Here is an 18,657-nt window from a genome sequence, read left to right as displayed (position 1 = left end):
TTTTAGAATTGAGGTACGGCCCCTCCCCAGCCCACTCCTACCCCCCTTCTTGGCATTTTTCAAAATTGTGCAGAGGGTGGAGTGAGGCTCAACCGTCTCAATGCACTGTTCTTACCACACGAGGGAGAGAACGTCCATGGCACAAATTGACAACAACAGAGAAGAAACATTTGAGGAAATTGCTCATCCCATGGCAGTCTTGTCTCTCTGCTGGTGTCAGCTGGAGATGACATATGAAAGGCCTCAACGGACCCATGTCAAATGAGAAAAGCTCTCACAAACTCAAATGTACCCACATGGGTGGACAAGTATACACATTGATGTTGACATAAAGATAAATATTTCTTTCTTTCTGTCTTTCTTGCTTACAAAGTAAACTTTATTCAGCCGTTTCTCGCAGTACTAGTGTGATGGGGCTTTTAAGATGTTTTCAAGATACCCACATTGTAATCCTGATTATTTTTTATTTTAAAGAAAAAGCTTATTTTTTTTAGTTATTTTTCCATCTCTATTTTAATTTCTTACTGCCTCTTCCCTCGCATTTGTACAGGTAGTGACTTTGGACAGCTAGTCTAGATATGTGGCCTCTATGGTCATGATGTTGACAGAAAAATAGACTTTTGCCAGTCAATTTCTCAAACTGTTGATGACATTCCTCACATTTCTTTTCCATTTTCCATCCATGTGCCCGAACCTGATGCGATCAAATATCCTTTCCCGCTCAACAGATGAGCACACAAATCGGTGCAAGATCCCGGCTCTTCTACATTCTCTCAAGAGCCCTCAGATCTTCTACTGCTGTGCAGTTATAAGAACAATACCCCGGTCAAAAGAAGATTTAGAGATGCCGTCTTTTATATATGTATACTGCTAAATGGGGGCACCTTACTAAACCTCACCTTACCAAAGAATATTTCTAGGTTCTGTAAGCTTTTCGAGCAAATGCAGAAAATGTATCCATTCATTTTAACTGCTTAAATTGATTGTGTGGCTTTTAATGCAATTTTCTTTTTTTTTTTTTTGCGTGATAAAATTATATTTTTCTACTTGAAATACATTAAGCTACATGTTTTGTAATAAAGGTGCTGTTATTATTATTATTATTATTATTATTATTATTATTGTTATTATTATTGAGTAGTTCCCTGCAAGCCTCTGCAAACTACAATTACCCAGAAACCCCTTCTCTCCATCCCCACAAAGACATTTGCATGTAACTTTACAGGAGCATATATTGAAGCGTTAAGAAGTCATGAGCGAGGAAATCAGGTGTGTACATGTGTGTGGTGTTCAGATGTCGGAGTGGGGGTGGGGTGCTGCAGGCAATCAGAGTGGATGCTTTATTATTACACTTGTGCAGTTTTCACAGCCCATAGATGTGACAGATGTGTAACTAAATACATTCCGTCTCTCTGTTATTGATTTGACAGGTTGACGATTGTCAGACAAATTGGTTTGGCGTATTGGATGGAAAGATAGAACAAGCGAAGGAGAGGTCGAGACAAAGACAGATACCTAAACTGCTTTCACACATTATCTCTGGACAATGTATAATCTGGATAATCAGGTCCGGACATTGCCCGGAGTTATACTTCCACACACGTACCACAACTGGAGATGTGTCAGACGCATTTACACTACCTGAAAATACTTTCTTTGATTTAGACGAGGGGTGGAGCCTGATGCTGCAGTGTTTTACAGCACACCCAAGATGGCGAATAAGGCTACTGACTTATCAGTAATTGATACTCTCTGTATCTGAATGTATCAGCAATATTAACAGAAGCGTGGAGAGGAATAAAACGGAAAGCAGAAGGGAGTACGAAGCAGCTACATTATAAGGACTTATTGCTTGGGTGCTGGCTGGGTGAAGTCTGAAGTCTGGGTGTCGGTCTGTCACCGTGGGGCCGTGATCCGGGCCCGCGGTCCGTGCCTTGGGGGGTTGGTTGTATGTGTGCGCCCCTGGGGCGCAGGGCCTCCTCGTGCTCCGTGGGACTTGGTCATGCTCCTCGGGCTGGGCGCGGGAGTTGCTCCACGGCCCTCTGGCTTCTCTGGGGGCCCGGGGGTCTTCAGTGGCCGCAGGGCGGGGTACCCAGGGATCTCCTGCAGGCGGGGGTTGTCCGCGGGGCTGTGGAGTTCGGGGGGCTTTGTGGCCCCTTGTGCTGCTTGGAGGCGCCGCAACATAATACCGACCTTCTACACCAGTACCAATGGGGATAAGTCATGTTCACGCACGCACACTTGCACACACGCACCCCTGCTTGGAGTGCACCCCAGCAACCGGGGTGCTTTCCTCTCCTTTCCCTCATTTACTGCCATAACTTTGACAGGAAGAGGCCATTGGACCAGTTGTAGTTCCAGTTTTCCTGGACCTAATTCAGTTTTTCAATACATGTTGTCATCCAATGTTCATGTTTTTGTGTAAATGTTGTTTGTTTCTATGTTTATTTGTCTCACCGTCGTGATTCTCCCCCTCTTGGAGTAGTGAGCAGTTGTTTATAGATCCAAACATGATGAATAGTTCTCCAAAGAGGGGGTGGCTCTCCATAACCAAAACTTTGCACAGGTTAAAAAAAAAAAAAAAAAGAAGAAGTCTGATTAATATCCGGTCCAACTGATTCAGACATTTGTTTTGACACATACAGCTCCTCCGGGTAATGTCCGCATAATTTCAGAGCAGGTCTAGAAAACTTCTTTCTTCCTGTAAAGAATATCGCTACCATAATGTGATCACCATTTGCGGCACCAAAATTTTACCGATAAGCTGCAGCTCTGCAAGACATTATCACCTCGAATTCATCTCACGTAGCCACACACAGGTTAGCCTATATAACAGCTAATCAAAATCAATTTGTTTTACTGTAATTATGTTATGATTACAGTGGCACCTTGAGGGAAGAGCAGATTAAAGCGTGTCATCTGTGGGTGATTGAATTAGAACATATTATTAAAAAGCATAATGAGCGTGCAAAAGCAAACATTAGGCTTTGATAACCACTCTCATCGTGAGGTAATATTTAACTTAGCACAAGGCAACTTATTAAATGTGGAAGCTTATCAGGCAAATAAAATTGGAAAATTTGCCATCTTCCTTCTCTCTCGCTCTCTCTCTCTCCCCTGACTCTCCAGACTGCGTTTGTTGGTAAAGAACATGTTTCCCTGGTATTAATTAGACCAAATAGGGAGACAGTGCGTTTGGTGGAGAGAGAGAGGGAGAGAGAGAGACCGAAAAGCAAAGGTTAGCGAGGCAAACGCTTTTAAATCCAGAACTGCGGCTGAGAAATTATTCTGTTAGGATTCATTATTAGCTTCACCATTGCCCCTTTTTTCACCCGAACCTGCAAATGCAACCCTTGCGTGCCTGGAAGAAAAGTTACACTGATTAAAGGGTTTGGTGAGTCTTGTAGCTAATGGGGGGTTGGAGAAGGGGTATGGGGGGCGGTTGCGCACAACCGATTGGAAGCCTGCATTACAAGAAATTACAGCAACAACCTCAAAGGGATACTCATAGTTCAAAATGTATCTGCTTTTAAACAACTAAGATTGTGTTTTTATGTTTTTTATTTTTGCCCGTCAAAAAGATACAAGACGAATCACTTAAATAACTCAGCAGTTGAAATGCTGGAAGGTTTATTTCCTATGAGCTATGTTAGTTGATTTCCTCTGGATCCATGCATTGAGCTAACACAGTTAGCATTCAGCCTGTCACTACCTCGTTCATGCAGGGATGAAATTGGTATATACTTCTCATTTGAATTTTCCCAAAGAACTGCTGTATCCCTTTAATTTAACTTTATGCAAGTTTAGGTACACAGTATATTTACATAATATCATTCAGATCAATGACATAACAAGTAGCTTTTCATGCTTCATAATCACTTTATGTAATGTACCAATTCCCCCAATTTTGTGGTTAGGGAAGATGTCCTCCTACAATTAGATGTTTATTAATTTATTATGTTATCTGAATTTAATTTATTCTTGTTTAATTATGTTATCTCACTTGAACTAATCAACCACACAGTTGTATGTTAATATATAAAGATATTATAAGATGAGTAGAAGATTAAGTATTAACACAGTATATAAACCTCTCTGCTCTTTTTTTCGATTTGTGACCCTTGGCTCAATTCATTTGTTTTTGGGTAAATAAACCCTTATTTTTACATTTTATCTGCAACTGCTTGAGCCTAACTGCATGGCCCCTACCCATAGAGTCAGGTAAAAGGAACCATTAGGGCTTTGAAACAAAATGACATTCACCGTTTTATCCCTGAGGCAAGGACATGGGTGTCCCTGTGACCTCACACAGGGCGTTCACCTGATTATGTGATCTTGGAGATTTTAGGGGTGGTGACTCCCTCAAATTGCCTACCCAAGAATGCATCATTGGGGGAGGTCAGAGAAAAATACTTTTTATGTATCTTTTGGTTGCTCTGTTTGCTCAAACACATCCCTGCCTCCTTGATGATTGATTGGACATTTGTACATAAAAAGCCTGTTTCTATGTGTCTCTGCTGAGCTGAACAAATTGCTGAGCTATAAATATTGATTTTAGCTACTGTAAAAGCAAGGTTTCAGGCGATAACAAACTCTTTGCTTCTTTCTTCCATCTCTCTTCTCCACCACCTCCTTATATCCTTTTCTTCTTGTGCAGTGGGATGCTATCACGGAGATGGATGAGCATAACCGTCCCATTCACACCTTTCAGGTGTGCCATGTGATGGAGCCCAACCAGAACAACTGGTTGCGCTCCAACTGGATCTTCCGCCAGGCTGCACAGAAGGTGTACGTGGAGCTGCGCTTCACCCTGCGCGACTGCAACTCCATCCCCTGGGTGTCAGGCACTTGCAAGGAGACCTTCAACCTCTTCTACTATGAGTCAGATGAGGCCCACGGCGTCAAATTCAAACCCTCCCAGTACACCAAGATAGATACCATCGCTGCAGATGAGAGCTTCACCCAGATGGACCTCGGCGACCGGATTCTCAAACTCAACACAGAGGTACGCGAGGTGGGGCCCATTAACAGAAAGGGCTTCTACCTGGCATTCCAGGATATCGGGGCCTGCATTGCATTGGTATCTGTGCGGGTGTACTACAAGAAGTGCCCGTTCACTCTGAGGAATCTGGCATCCTTCCCGGATACCGTGCCGCGGGTGGACTCATCGTCACTGGTGGAGGTGAGGGGGGCATGCATCGAGCATGCAGAGGAGAGGGACCCGCCAAAGCTATACTGCGGAGCCGATGGTGACTGGCTCGTCCCCCTTGGGAGGTGCGTCTGCAGCATGGGCTACGAGGAGGTTGACGGCTCTTGCGTTGGTCAGTTCCCTTCTTATTCCCTTGTCTGTGTTTTTGCATCAAACTTGATTGTGTTTTGCCCTGTTCCTTCACCCCTCTCACTCTGCCTTATTCATTCTCAAGCCTCCTCAAACCCCTTCCCTATTCTACTGTATGTCTACTACTTCTAAATCTACCTGCCTCCTTTGGTCTAATGAGTCCTTTGATTGATTGAAACAATCAATATTTTCATAGAGAATACTAAAATATTCCAATGTCTAAGGTCACACAAGGATTTGTGAGAAGCAATATTGCCCAACGAATTTGATTCAACAAAATGCATTAGTCGCCACCAATGGATTTTCTTGAAGCTGCAAAGTCAATTTGATGCAACACCTTTGAACACAGTTGAAGTTAGGAGGACTTTGACACATGTAGTCAAATATACAGTCATGTACACAATAGTTAAACTGCATTGACTGAAGGTGCGGTAGTTGAAAATGGAAGAAGCTATCATTTTCACTGTAGATGGTTAATTTTGCTTTTGTAATTTGTGTTATACTGTTTATGGTTAGTGGACTTGGTGGAATGTTAAGCCTCTACATGTATTTAGCTTAGGAATCGGTATCGCCTAGTTCACAAGGACGCGTGAAGGGAATCTCACACTGCCAATTCCTGGTGGATTGATGCGTCCACCAGCTAGCTAGATAGCCATTTGAACGGATTTAAGCGAAATAGTAACCAGATCTGAAATAACAAATTCAAAGGAACAATTTCCATGTTATATTTGAGTTTTGTGATCTCTTAACAATTGAAAATCTGGCAACCTTAGGAACTGCCCTATTCTTTTGACAGCCTTGAGCCAAGCCTAGTTTGCAGAGTAACGTGGGTGGTTCACTCATGTTTAAATGTTTAATTGAACTTGATATTATGCTTCAAATTAGTGCTGCTAATATCTACAGTATGTGGTGCAACTTTGTAGCGTGAATATGAAAATATGTTCAATTGACTATTTCCGTGACCTGGAGTTGAAAGTTTTGGTCGGAAACATTAACAGCAAGACAAGAACAATGTATGGCGTATTAAATAGTATTGTATAAAGTTTTTTGATGAAGGATAAGATAAAGGCAGTACTCTCTCTCTCTCTCTCTCTCTCGTCATAATTTCACAGGCCAAGCCCCCCTCCTCTCTCTCTCTCTCTCCTCTGTCACCGTGAGTTGAAAACACTGCTTGTGAGATGTGCGATTAGGAGCGATCTAACACTTTGATATTGCTTGAGTAGCTTTTTGTATGCGTGTGCATGTCTCCACAAATGGGCCTTGTATTGTACCTTTCCACACTGAAAAAAAAATCCTTATCAAAAGAGAAGTAAAAAAAAAAAAATTTTTCAGGAAAAAAAAGAAAACTTGAATCAACAATGTGGTTAGGTAATCTTTAATCTTTATTAGATTAGTCGGAAGATAAGTCTTAACATTTTATTAAAACAATTCACAAGACATTGAATTCTACAGATAAGGTGACAATGAGGAAAAATGTCGAAACTTTCAGGGTGAAGACATCAAGACAAGAATGGCCAGAAAGGAAAAATAAGAGAACCGTGAATCGCTGAGATCACAAAGTGGACGATTCATCTGCATCTGATTGGGGGATGGGATGGTTGTTCATACACCGATTCACTCCCATTTTGGCGAGATGCAGTGGTTTCAGTGACAGATACCTAAAGAAATATAAATAAATAAAGACCAGACAAGGCTTTCTTTCCCCCTCCGACTGTTTCGAGCCAGCTGTTCTTTTTATACTTATTGTAATTCCTGCTCCGTCACTGGCCTCCGAGCTTCCCCAGCTGCACCCACAGCTGCATTACAATCAACAGGTCAGGGGTGCAGCTATGATTAGAGCTGGACTACACCCAAAATGAAGCATCCCTACCTATTCTTTCACATTTTTTATTGTGCAGCAGGACGAGGCATCTAAAGAACAACAGGAAAACTAGCTCTGAGAGTGTGTTTTTGTCGGGCTGTTGGGACGCATCCGGCCACGGATAAGTTCTCCATGTCCTCTTCGAGATAGACATTTTAATACAATCAGTGACAATTGATTGTGGGAAGGGTTTTGTTTTTTTTTGAAAAGGAGACATTGCAAAAGACAGCCAGTACCCTGAAATTCAATTAAACCCCACTGCACTGACCGTTCATTTAGCACCTCTATGAAATGTGCCATAAGTATTCCCATTCATAATTACTGTAAGTAACGAGCCGGAAACTACAAAGTACTAAAGCACCTACTTGCTAAATGAAGTGATTTTGTCAGTGTGCCGATCTTTATGATGGTGCATTTGATGTCTCTTGACACACCTTGCTGCCTGAAGTTTTTCACATTTTCTATTGACCCTGCTCTGTCTCCACGCCAGTCATTTCTGCAGAGCCCATGAGTGGTCAGTACGGGAAAGGGAGCATCAAAGTCTCAGGGGCGATTCACAAAGAATAATAGCACTAGCGCTAATAGCACCATGTATTGCGCATCAATTGCACCCGCTATCTGGTCATCTCAATGTCCGATTCACAAAATATATTGCTCTAATTATATCACAGAGCAAATATGGCCATGAAGTTTTGCAGCTGCAATTTGCCCTTGTTTTGCATCAGATTGCAAGTATTCATGTGGCAAAGTATTTATTTTACAAGCGTTATTCGCACTTCAGTTACCACCAACTCTCGGAAGAAGCTAATAATTTCACTCTAACTGCGTGTGGCTATTAGCGTGTTTAAATTGGACTTTTTTTTTTACAATAAGGCTCATTTGCATAGAAAGGGGCCAATTGTCCGGCAAATGTATGCATATTACCTTATTTAAATACATACTTAGCGCTGTACTGTTGGCTATGCGTGGAAAAACATCTGAAAATTCCTAGTCCAAAACGATCTTATAGTGGATTTTTGTTCCTCAAGTTGTTTTCTATACCTCAACATATTTTCATAACTGAGTTTGATATCTAAATATTAGATAAATATTAAAACATCAAGGCTACATGCTCCATCAGAATTAGATGAGTTACATGGAAAAAACTTAAATGAAAGAAAGAAACAACATGTACACAGAAAAGCATAAACATCAGACATCAACATGTATCGAAAAAGTTACAAATAAATTAATCTAGTTAATTAAGTCCAGCAAAACTGGCAATTGGCCTCTTCCTGTCATAGTTATGGCAGTAAATGAAGGAGAAAAGGAGAGGGTTCTAACCAGGACAGTATTGAGGTGTAATCAATGTTTTAAAGAAACAACAACAAATAAACACCAGAAGCAAGAAATGTCACTTCTCCATGAAAACGTAATCTCTGCGTTGTTATGGATTACAAGAAGAGGGTGGCAGAAGCTCTCAATTATATCGCGGAACTGCCACAAAACACAACACACTTCCCAAAATAAAAATTGCAGGGTCCTCCCAGTTGGTTATAGGTTTTCATGCGGGCGATCTGAAATGGACCACTTTTTTAAAAACTGTTATTGTTATAAAACAATACAGTTAGGAAATAGGAATGTTTAGAAAGTACAGAATAATAGAGGGGTCATGCTAGTTTAGTGAGCATGAACTTTGAATGAAATAAATTAGACTAAAACTTAAAGTTAAAGGATTAACTTGAATAATGCATTTTCCAATATTTTTGTGAATTAATGATTCAAATATTATTTCAGAAAAAACATATTCTTCATTAATTCATTTAAGGAGTACAGGACTATCCATGTGTAACCATTTAAAGCACTAATTGTGTTTCTGGATGGGTATTTTGTGTTGCACAAGTCTATAAACGCTTCTAATTTCTTAACACCTGATTTCTAAAATGCTTTTTCAAAAAGCCTGTTTTCAAAACCTGAATATAAAGTCATTCAACATTCGAAAATATTTGCTTGATTCTCACAAGAGACATCTTGTTTTGAATTTCTGATTCTATACTTTCATATTATGTCGAAAAACAAAAATGTCAAGTTTCGAAATGTGACCCTAAAATACGTGTGAGTCAAATAGCACCAGGTCACTAAGACGCTATTAGTGTGACAGCGCAGTTAGGGGTGCATTTGCGGGTGGTTTGAGAATTACACTGTTGCTTTTTGTCTTATTTGTGCAGGTTAAGCGGCCGCAAAAGTCGCGCAATCCTTTTGTGAATTCTCCCTTCAGTGTACATCTCACCTCAGTGCCGTTGGTGCTGCTTTGACCTTGGTCTCTTCAGCATCCATGTGAAATATTCAACTATGGACTCGTAGGGGGCAATTCGGTCTATATAGAAATATAAAACTGTTTGGTTACTTCAAGAGCATATGAAGAGAGCAGGATATTTAAGATATTTAAGATGTGAAATGATAATTTCAGACACAAATGGAGGGATTGGAATTTAATTCTCTATTCTTTCCTTCAATCAAATAATCGAGTAATTTTGATTTCATAAATGATATGAACCTTGCCCTGCATATTTTCATTTATTGGCGCTGGCTTTCTTTGATGTTTTTTTTCCTTGCTTTTAAGAAAATAAATATTAACTAAATGCGTGCAAGAAGGAGTTGAAAAAGTTGTTCAGCCTGTGAGGTTGAACCGTTAAATTGCAAAAAATATATAAATATATAAAATACCTTTTACTTAAAAGAATAGTGGCCAAGTGGCGTTTTCAGGGCCCTACGGCACAGAGACACAGACGACGATGGGTTGTAAACATCAGTTTATTGTAGAGAGGAGGGTAGGTGGAATTAGCAATGAGCAGATAGAACATGTCTTGACAGGACTCCTATCCTGAGTGTGTGTGTGGATGCGGGTTTTAACCTGCTGCTCGTTAGCCCAACCAATGAGCAACTGGGATGCAGTCATCCTGATCCAATCAACTAGATGTGTGGCTGCTCAAACCATCCCATCCACACAGCACACCACAAATAGAAAATAGTGATAGAAATTATCCTAAAAATCATAAATTTATCTCATAAAACACTTCACTACATTATATTCTTAAAATAAGAAAGATATCTTGGGGATTTCTTCCTCCAGAATGGAAGGCAATAAATGTTGTCTGTTCACTTTTAAAAAGTTATTTTCCTAATTAATATAAGGTATATTTTCTAAAGCCTATCCAAATGATTTTTGAAATTGTATTTGCAGCCAATTTGTGTCAAAATAAAAAAAAAATATTTTCTGGACGCTAACACGCTTTTTTACTGGTGGTGTATTTCCAGAATCACAGGCCAAAGTCTCCGAAATGCCAACTCTACTCTAGCAGACTGAGAAGGAAACAAGACTTTGGAGAACACCTTTATAGTTTTGAATGCATTCCCCTTCGTACCCCCCGAGAGCAAGCTGGCGTGCGATACTATTAGGCAGGCAAACGCTTAAATCCTAGCTTGTGAAGCCTTATTTGTGAAGCCTTATTTACTCCGAGAGGAGAGATAAGGTGCAACGGCTGCTAGTGTGAAACCACTGATGCAGAAGCGATGTCTGAATTGAGAGCTTTACCTCTCAGGTGAGGAAACATAAAGACAGGCTTCCTGCTCCACCTTCAATCTGTTCTCTGAATTAGAGCCAGCGATTTTGCTCACAATTGGGTGTTAATCCCTTATCCATTCACAGGATGAAAGCTTGAGTGTCCATGCATTGGGGCAGGATGAAAAGGTGGTCCTTGATCACCAGCTGGAGATAACTCACAACAGGTTTCTTTCTTGTAGTGCGCAGTTACTGAGCCAGGGACTTATTTTACTCTAAGTAAATAAAACAAGTTTCCCTACTCCCTACTACTCTCGTCTCAAACTTGCAGGATGGAAACATATTTAAATGCTTTTCTTTCTCTTGTGAAGAGATCGGGCAACGTACGTTGTTAATAAGAACTAAATTGGAATGTTTTGCAGATATATGCTGTGGTTAGAATTCATCGCAGGAGTATTCCAATAGGTGAACTCTGAAATTCCTGCAAGGGAATTCTGCAAGCCATTTTGATTGGTAGCCCTTAGTGACATCGCTCATGGCTGGTAATCTGAATGTGTCCACCCCAAAATGAATAACCAGAGTTTTCTAGAGCAGCCATGTTCTCTCTCTATCACTCCCTATTTCCATGGTAATTACAGAGACCCTCTCATACAATTTAATTTCCTACCTGACCGGAAGCCCAAGAAATGGGAGGCTTTCATCTTCCATTATCACTTCTCAATCTTACAGTCACAGATATCAATATTACGCTCAAATAAATGATGAAGTTGTAGTGACGTCTCTTTTTCCAGACAACAGAACAACTCCACAATTTGTAGTGAAAGTATTTTTTCGGTGATATTATATATATATATTTTTTTATAGCTATTGATTTTTCTGGAAGATCTGGCAGTTATAATGGTTTTGCAATAAATCTCGATGGAAGCAAATGGATGGTCTGCTCCTCTCCTCGAGTTTATTCAAGTTTCAAAGTTAAAGTTAATGTTAAGTTAATGACACTGATTCTATTCACTCTAATATCAGATGAATCACAATGGTTTGAAGCCTAGTGTCAATAAAATTACATGTGATAGATTGTTTCTCAAGAAAACACTTAGATATGTGCATAGTGCAAGTGCATATTACTAGCCAAGCGACAACAGCAGCTGCACCTGGACATATGCGTGATGCCACGCTAGTTTAACAGTCAGACAATACTATTTTTGAAGAAGCTCCTCAAGGCTGAGTTAAATCCTGCACAGATACATTCATTGCTTTCATTCACTCTTAATTTACAGTATGTGCATTTCAGCATGCCGATGGCAATGTTACACATATCTCCACCCTCCCATGTTAAGTGCAATTTAACCTTAATCTTAATTAACGATTTACAATGTTTAACTGATTCCCGGTCGTCGTCACTTCAACAATATGATGGTTTCACACCCCACCCAGGCACACCAAGACTCTGCCCTACTGGCCAAATTTTGAATTCCTGAATTACGATTAAAATTTAAAATGCACGGGTTTTTTATTTTGTTGTGTCTAGCACAAAAAGAAAATAGTAGGATCCTGGCTTCGCATTTTTGTGCTCTTCAAAATTAATTTATTCAATGGCCTATTCAAGGTTGGGCGAGAATGGGGATATAGGGTCATACCCTCAGTATGAATTTCGTTCATAGATACATTTTGACTGTAAATAAATGTCAGCATTTATGATATACTGTATGTATAGCTCGCATGCATGCCTTGCTGAAATTTGAATGTACCCATCAGCCAGTGCGGTCAATATGTCCATGGTAACAGCGAGTTCCACCAATCTTAAGCCCCCTTCCAACATGGAATCCATAACATTGCTGGTTAAAAGTTATCCGGCAAAGACAGTAGGTAGTCATTCACATATTGGCCTCCTTTATGGAAAAGTTCCGTATGGACTCTGTTCGCACATTAGATGACTGTTATGGATACAGTACGTAATGGGTTAGGGTTAGAACATTATGTCTTGTGTAGATGCAATCGTTTGGACAATCTGTCGGCAACGGACACACAATCTGAATTGGTTTCATTTTTTTCTAGGCTCTCAGAGACCGGCGCTTCGGTTTCCACCTCCCCATCTCTCGTCCCAGACGTACTCTGTTCCCTCTGCTGACAGAGCCGGGACATAGCCCCCGTCCCCAGATGCAAAAACCCTAACCCAATGTTATTAAATCATTGTGATTATGCACCTGTTCTACCACGCTCCGGTGCAGCCGAAGTCAAAGCACTTTCTACTTCCCGAACTCACATACACCATGTAGAGCCCTTCTCCATTCCTAAAGGTGAAAGACATGTCTAGGGTCTGAGTGGCATTTTTAAGAATTAAAGTAATACAATTTAAGAATATAAAAAACAGTCTCCGTAGAGACTGGACATGTTTCAGTTTCTCGTCGTGTTTCAGTTTCTCATCAATTTCTCGTCTCATTATAGGACTAGCAATTTTTCCGTTTTTTTTTTCCAAAAACAAATTGTTTCTTAAATATTTGTACAAATAAATATTTGGAGAAACCCACTATTTGTACTTTGCTCAAATTTGGCCCCACCTCTACTTTACGTGCTTGTTACTGTCAATGTTACTGTCAATGTTACTGTCTCCATTCACACACACTTTCATTTACATCCATAACGACATTTTCCCAGAAATTTTACTCGGTCGAGAGTGGAAAATTTACAGGATTACTTTTTTTTTTTTTTTTTTTACAACTTTATTTACATTTTCACAATACAAAATATATGCAGGTTGGAATAAGTTTACATGAATATACTGACTTATTACCCCCCCCCCCCTCCAGGGCCATATTAGGAAAAATAAATAAATAAAGATTAATAAAATAATAATAATAATAAATAAAGAAAAAGCGCTTGACAAGATAAGACACAAACAAAATAAGAAAAACACAACAACAACAGAGACAGCAACAATAACATAGGTTAATGATAATAACATTCCAGGAACCAGTCAAAGAAAAAACTATTTCCCAGCTTTGCCCTTTGCACTTTTGGTATTTGAATTAACAGTGACTATTTAATTAATAGTTACTATTAGGAGTTTAATGGTCTTGACACAGAGAGGTGAATGATCTGAATGAAATATCATCAAATAAATCAACGAAGAAAACCAATAAACATCTATGCCAGGCCTTAAATGCTGAGTCTAATAGTTATTGTGGAAGGACATAATTGAATGTTAACGGAGAGAAGTAAGTTGTTCTTGTAAAACCAAAGTGTTTTCTAAATTGGGTCCAGAGTTTAGCACCACGGGATTTAAATTCTAGGTTTTTGAATGCAAAGGTAGTGAGGAAGCCAACAACGAAACTGGAGAAATGGGAAGGCTAGATTTTAGTTCCATGGTTGAGCATAGAGGCCCCTTCTTATCTGCAAATGTGGTAATCCAGTATGTCAGTTCTACATTTCTACATTTGGTGGCTTTTGGCTTTTTTTCACGTCATTTGAAAGTGAAGAATCAGAGCTTAAAAAAAGGTGTCACGTGTGCAAATCAAGCAAATATTTCTAAAGCTATGATTTGTTAGTGACAAAGCTGTGTTTCTGAGATAATCACCCTCAAATTTTCCCCAACACTTGGCTTCATTCAGCCAGCTCCCACAATGCAAATGCATTGGAGGACCAACAAAGCCGCATCGCTACTTGTCACATGGCCACTTGACACCCTGTTGAATGGGCACTTGACACCCTGCTGAATTGGGCACTCTTCATTGTTCTTGTGTTTTGAGGGAATGTTGAACTGCGTCATCGACACACACGATCTGTTGTTTTAAAAAGGCTTTTATTTAACAGTAAGAATATACATGTTTTTCCACTTTTGCAATTCCACTTTTAGAATTATTTAGGAGTTTAAAATTGCGGACAACACATCAAAATGTAGAGTCTATCAATAATATGAGTCTCCGTATATCAGCCTCGGTGTGTCATTAAATATATATGCGTATGCCAAATACCTTCAAAGTTGTTGTAGTTATTATGTGGGCTAACCCCAACCCTACCCCAGCTACACTCTTACAGCCTGTTTGGGGCTACCTCTTTTGACTGGTGGAGCTGGGCGGGTGATGTCCTGGGCATCGCCATCACAGAACTCTCTGATCTTGTGAAACAGGGAGCTCTGTCTGGCTTTGTCCAGTCCAGGTGGCGGCATAACAGGAAGTGCATCTCTGGGGGGCAGGGCAAGGACGTCACGGAGCAGCTAGAATCTGTCTCCTCGCCTCAAGAAGACACCTTGGCTGCAACCACACCAGAATCCTTGGCATCAAAGCTGGAAGACATGAAATAGAACCTAAATCCAAAAATTGTATTTATACATTTATTTCTTTCACTATAACATTAGTTAAAGCTTTGTAGAATCATGACTTGCAGTTTATGCACAAGACAGTGATGCACTACTCACCGAAAGTGCTGGTATTGCTTGATCTGTGGCAATGGTCTGAAGTATGGGCTCAGGTGTTCTTGCCAGTTGAAGCTTTGCACCAGCACTGTGCCATCCTCTTTCCCCACTAGCTAAGGGATGTTGATTGTCTTTACCGTGCTGTTTTGAACAGCTGCTGCAATTTCAGTGTTCATCCTCGTCTTTCGGAAATGCTGCTTGATAAGTCCAAAGCTCCAGTCTGGCGAAAACTGGGTGTGGCCTGCTATCAGGAAATTTAGATCCATGCGATGGTGCAGCTTATGGAGTATATGCCAAGCACAGTACCACAGCATGAACTTGTTTTTGTTCTGTCCACTACAGTTGTCACAGTGAAAGTCTACCTCGGTCTCCCCAAGACCATAGTCTTGGAAGAAGTGGTGCAGGTAACTTATCACTGTGTTACTGCCTTTGCTGGATGACATACCTTCATTTTACATTACATTACATTTAGCAGATGCTTTTATCCAAAGCGACTTACAATTATTCAAGCACCGACGGACGCAGCCATCAGGAGCAATTAGGAGTTAAGTGTCTTGCTCAAGGACACTACAGCATGCTAGAAGGAGGAGCCTGGGATCGAACCAGCAACCTTTAGATTACTAGACGACCAGGTACCTCCTGAGCTACACCAAATAGCACCATTTCTGAAATTACATTGGTGGCATAAAATGAAAACCCTTTTCTAATTAGAATGGTTCGTCTTGCTTTACAATTGAAATTAGAGTAAAAGATCTGGCCAATCCAGTTGTTCTTAGGTCTTGCTTTGTTGCTGAGCTTTTGATGAGTTTCCTGAAGGTATATGATATCTGGGCCAAGAGATTTTAAGTGGGCAAATATTTTACTGCGTTTGACCAAATTGTCTGTCCCTCTTATGTTCCAGCTAATGAATGATGTGCTACCTGGTACTTTATGTGCTATTCCAGTCATATCTCAATTTCCTTGAACAATAACATATGGGCTTGTCATAAATTTCTTATTTAACAGGTTTCACTTCACATTGTATTGTAGAATTGATTGGATTGCATGCAGGGAAATTACAATAAACAGATGACACACAAACAAGCAACACATATGAAACAAAACCCACCTGGACCCCTGAGCGGGTCTGCTTCCAAATACAGACCGCATTACAACACCTTGAGCGTAATACTAACATGTATCTCATCAAAAACTTATTTACTCTTCAAAGAACAACACACGGGTTATGTTATAAGTACAGTACACGTGTATTAAAAAAAATCTCGTCAGTTTCCAGCCAACCACAATGCACTTCCCAGCTGGTTGCCATTCGTCTGGCATCCCCCCTCTTTCTCACGTGTCCTGGCAGGGCGTGTTTAATTTCGGTTTTAAACACGCCATTTATTCCATTGCAGTGTGTCACCATGAGATGGTGCTTACTTCACAAAAACACAATCACATTCCAGAGAGAGAGAGTTCAGATTTTCACCTCTTACCCTGACTCATTACCTGAGATATTGTCCTTTGAACCCTGACCAGAGTCCACAGTAAAGCAGCTGAAATTTACATTATGCTTAACCGGCATACTGTACACATGCTGTGTAACAGGAATCAGTGGTTCATCATTGGATTTTCCTTTAACCCCGGTCTTAATCTCAGGTAGGGCTTAGGCCTTAATTTGTTTGTGTTGACCACACCCCCGGCATTTATTAGAGACCTGGTTTTTATTTGAGTAACTGTTTGTATTTGAGGAAATATGGTAACTCAAATATATGAATTACCCAATCTTCTCAAGCTTACACTGCTATTATGTACATTATCACCTCAATGCTAACCCTGCTATTTGTTGTTGTTTTTATGTCATTCATTGTCTCAAGCTCATTCAATCATCACAGAGAGCACAGAGGAATGTTTTTCTGAATGTTTTGTGTTTATTTTATACAAGCACAGTATAGAACCAGATGAGAATGGCACACTAATATTTTATATATATATATATATATATAGCACTAGGAAGTGCTCTCCGAGAACCTGGCACTGGTGACGCGGATGAGACGTCACTTAGCGAGGTTTCAGGACGAGTTCCATGTTGTGTTTACTCCGTAACTTTCACTTATTTCACCTTACCGGTCCACTAAAATTAGTTTCTGAACAAATTTGAGGCGAGCAATAATCAATCCAGTTGCTGAATCTTCACTCATATTAGATATACAACATATAATGAAAAACTTTGCTCCCACTTTCGTAAAGCACGGACTCGCTTGCTCGCGATTTTCTGTTTCATTAAATTCACTTCATAAAATTAAACAAATACACTACACACAATTAAACTACTATTTTTATTTTATTATTTGTCCCATCACCGGCACATCCATCATTGAAGGTTCAGTCCCTGTCCAGGGCTTCCTGGTCTAGTTTAGGCTTCTGGCCTTTCCGCATTGTTTCGATATGATTAATAATTAACTGAGGATCGGTTAGTCACAGCAAGTATGACTAAGAGTGGTGACTATAACTTCGACCAAGTTGTAGAATGGTGAAACAAATTTTAATTGTATAAATATAATCCTGATGCGGAGCTGAAAGAAAACACATCCTAACATGTTACCACCCCCCACCCCCTACAGAATGACTTTTACGGAACATCAATACTGGCTCCCACAATACAGCAATATGGAACATTGCCAGTGGAGTTAGGGCTTTCAGTGCCAGTGGGAACGGGGGCATAGAGACGTGGCTGTTACACTATAGGTGTGTGGGTAGTCTAGTACTTCTCCATGACATTGCAAATTAAACATGTTTTTCTTAATAAAGCTTGATATCAGAATCGTGGCTTCTAAAGGAGCGAAAACAAATTATTATATACATTGCGTAATATTTACACAATTATTTATAAACCTTTTAAACCCTAACCCTAGCCACTTCAAAATCACAAAATGTTGCACCATTTTGTTATACATCTTGATGGCCTCATGGGTATGGTAGTTATATTATTATAAACCTAAAAAGGAAAAGAAGGTATGGGTAAAAAACAACATGCATCTGTCACTAGGGGTTAATTTGGTCAGGGAATATACCTGTGTGGTGTGGGGATGGTATGGTTTGAGCAGCCACGCACTGACCTGGGCCCGAATTCCTAGACCCAGGACGGGTCTAGGAAATCAGGCCCAGGGTCAAGATTCAATATTCAAGATTCAAGATTCAAGAGGTTTTTTCGTCACATACATATATGCAGTGAAAGGTCTTTGCAACGCACCTGGTGATCAGCTTTGACAGTTCTTATGGCTTGCTCTTCATGGTAGGCCTTCTCGTCGCTGTCGTTGAACAGGCCCACCACGACGCTGTCGTCAGTAAACTTGATGATGATGTTGGACCTGGACCTGGCCACACAGTCATGTGTACAGAGAGTACAATAGGGGGCTGGGGAGGCAGCCCTGGGGGGATCCTGTATTCAGAGTGAGGGAGTTGGACATGTGCCTCCCCATCCTAACCACCTGGGGCCGGGCTGTGAGGAAGTCCAGGATCCAGGC

The 18,657-nt window shown here is 40.4% G+C and overlaps 1 protein-coding gene across 1 annotated transcript in view; it reads left to right on the top strand.

Moving 5' to 3' along the window:
• epha6 (eph receptor A6) overlaps window positions 1–18,657 on the top strand; it is a gene marked incomplete at both ends in the record, with an annotated part of 290,917 nt that overhangs the window by 47,782 nt on the left and 224,478 nt on the right. The window contains one exon of the mRNA XM_080019501.1: window positions 4,658–5,321. Within this exon, the coding sequence (XP_079875627.1) occupies window positions 4,658–5,321 (664 nt within the window). The remainder of the gene's footprint in view (window positions 1–4,657; window positions 5,322–18,657) is intronic.

Source organism: Zeus faber (assembly GCF_960531495.2).
Source record: "Zeus faber genome assembly, chromosome: 18".
In the NCBI taxonomy this organism is placed as follows: domain Eukaryota; kingdom Metazoa; phylum Chordata; class Actinopteri; order Zeiformes; family Zeidae; genus Zeus; species Zeus faber.
Note: the sequence above shows the minus strand (reverse complement) of the source record. Positions and strands in the feature narration are given on the sequence as shown.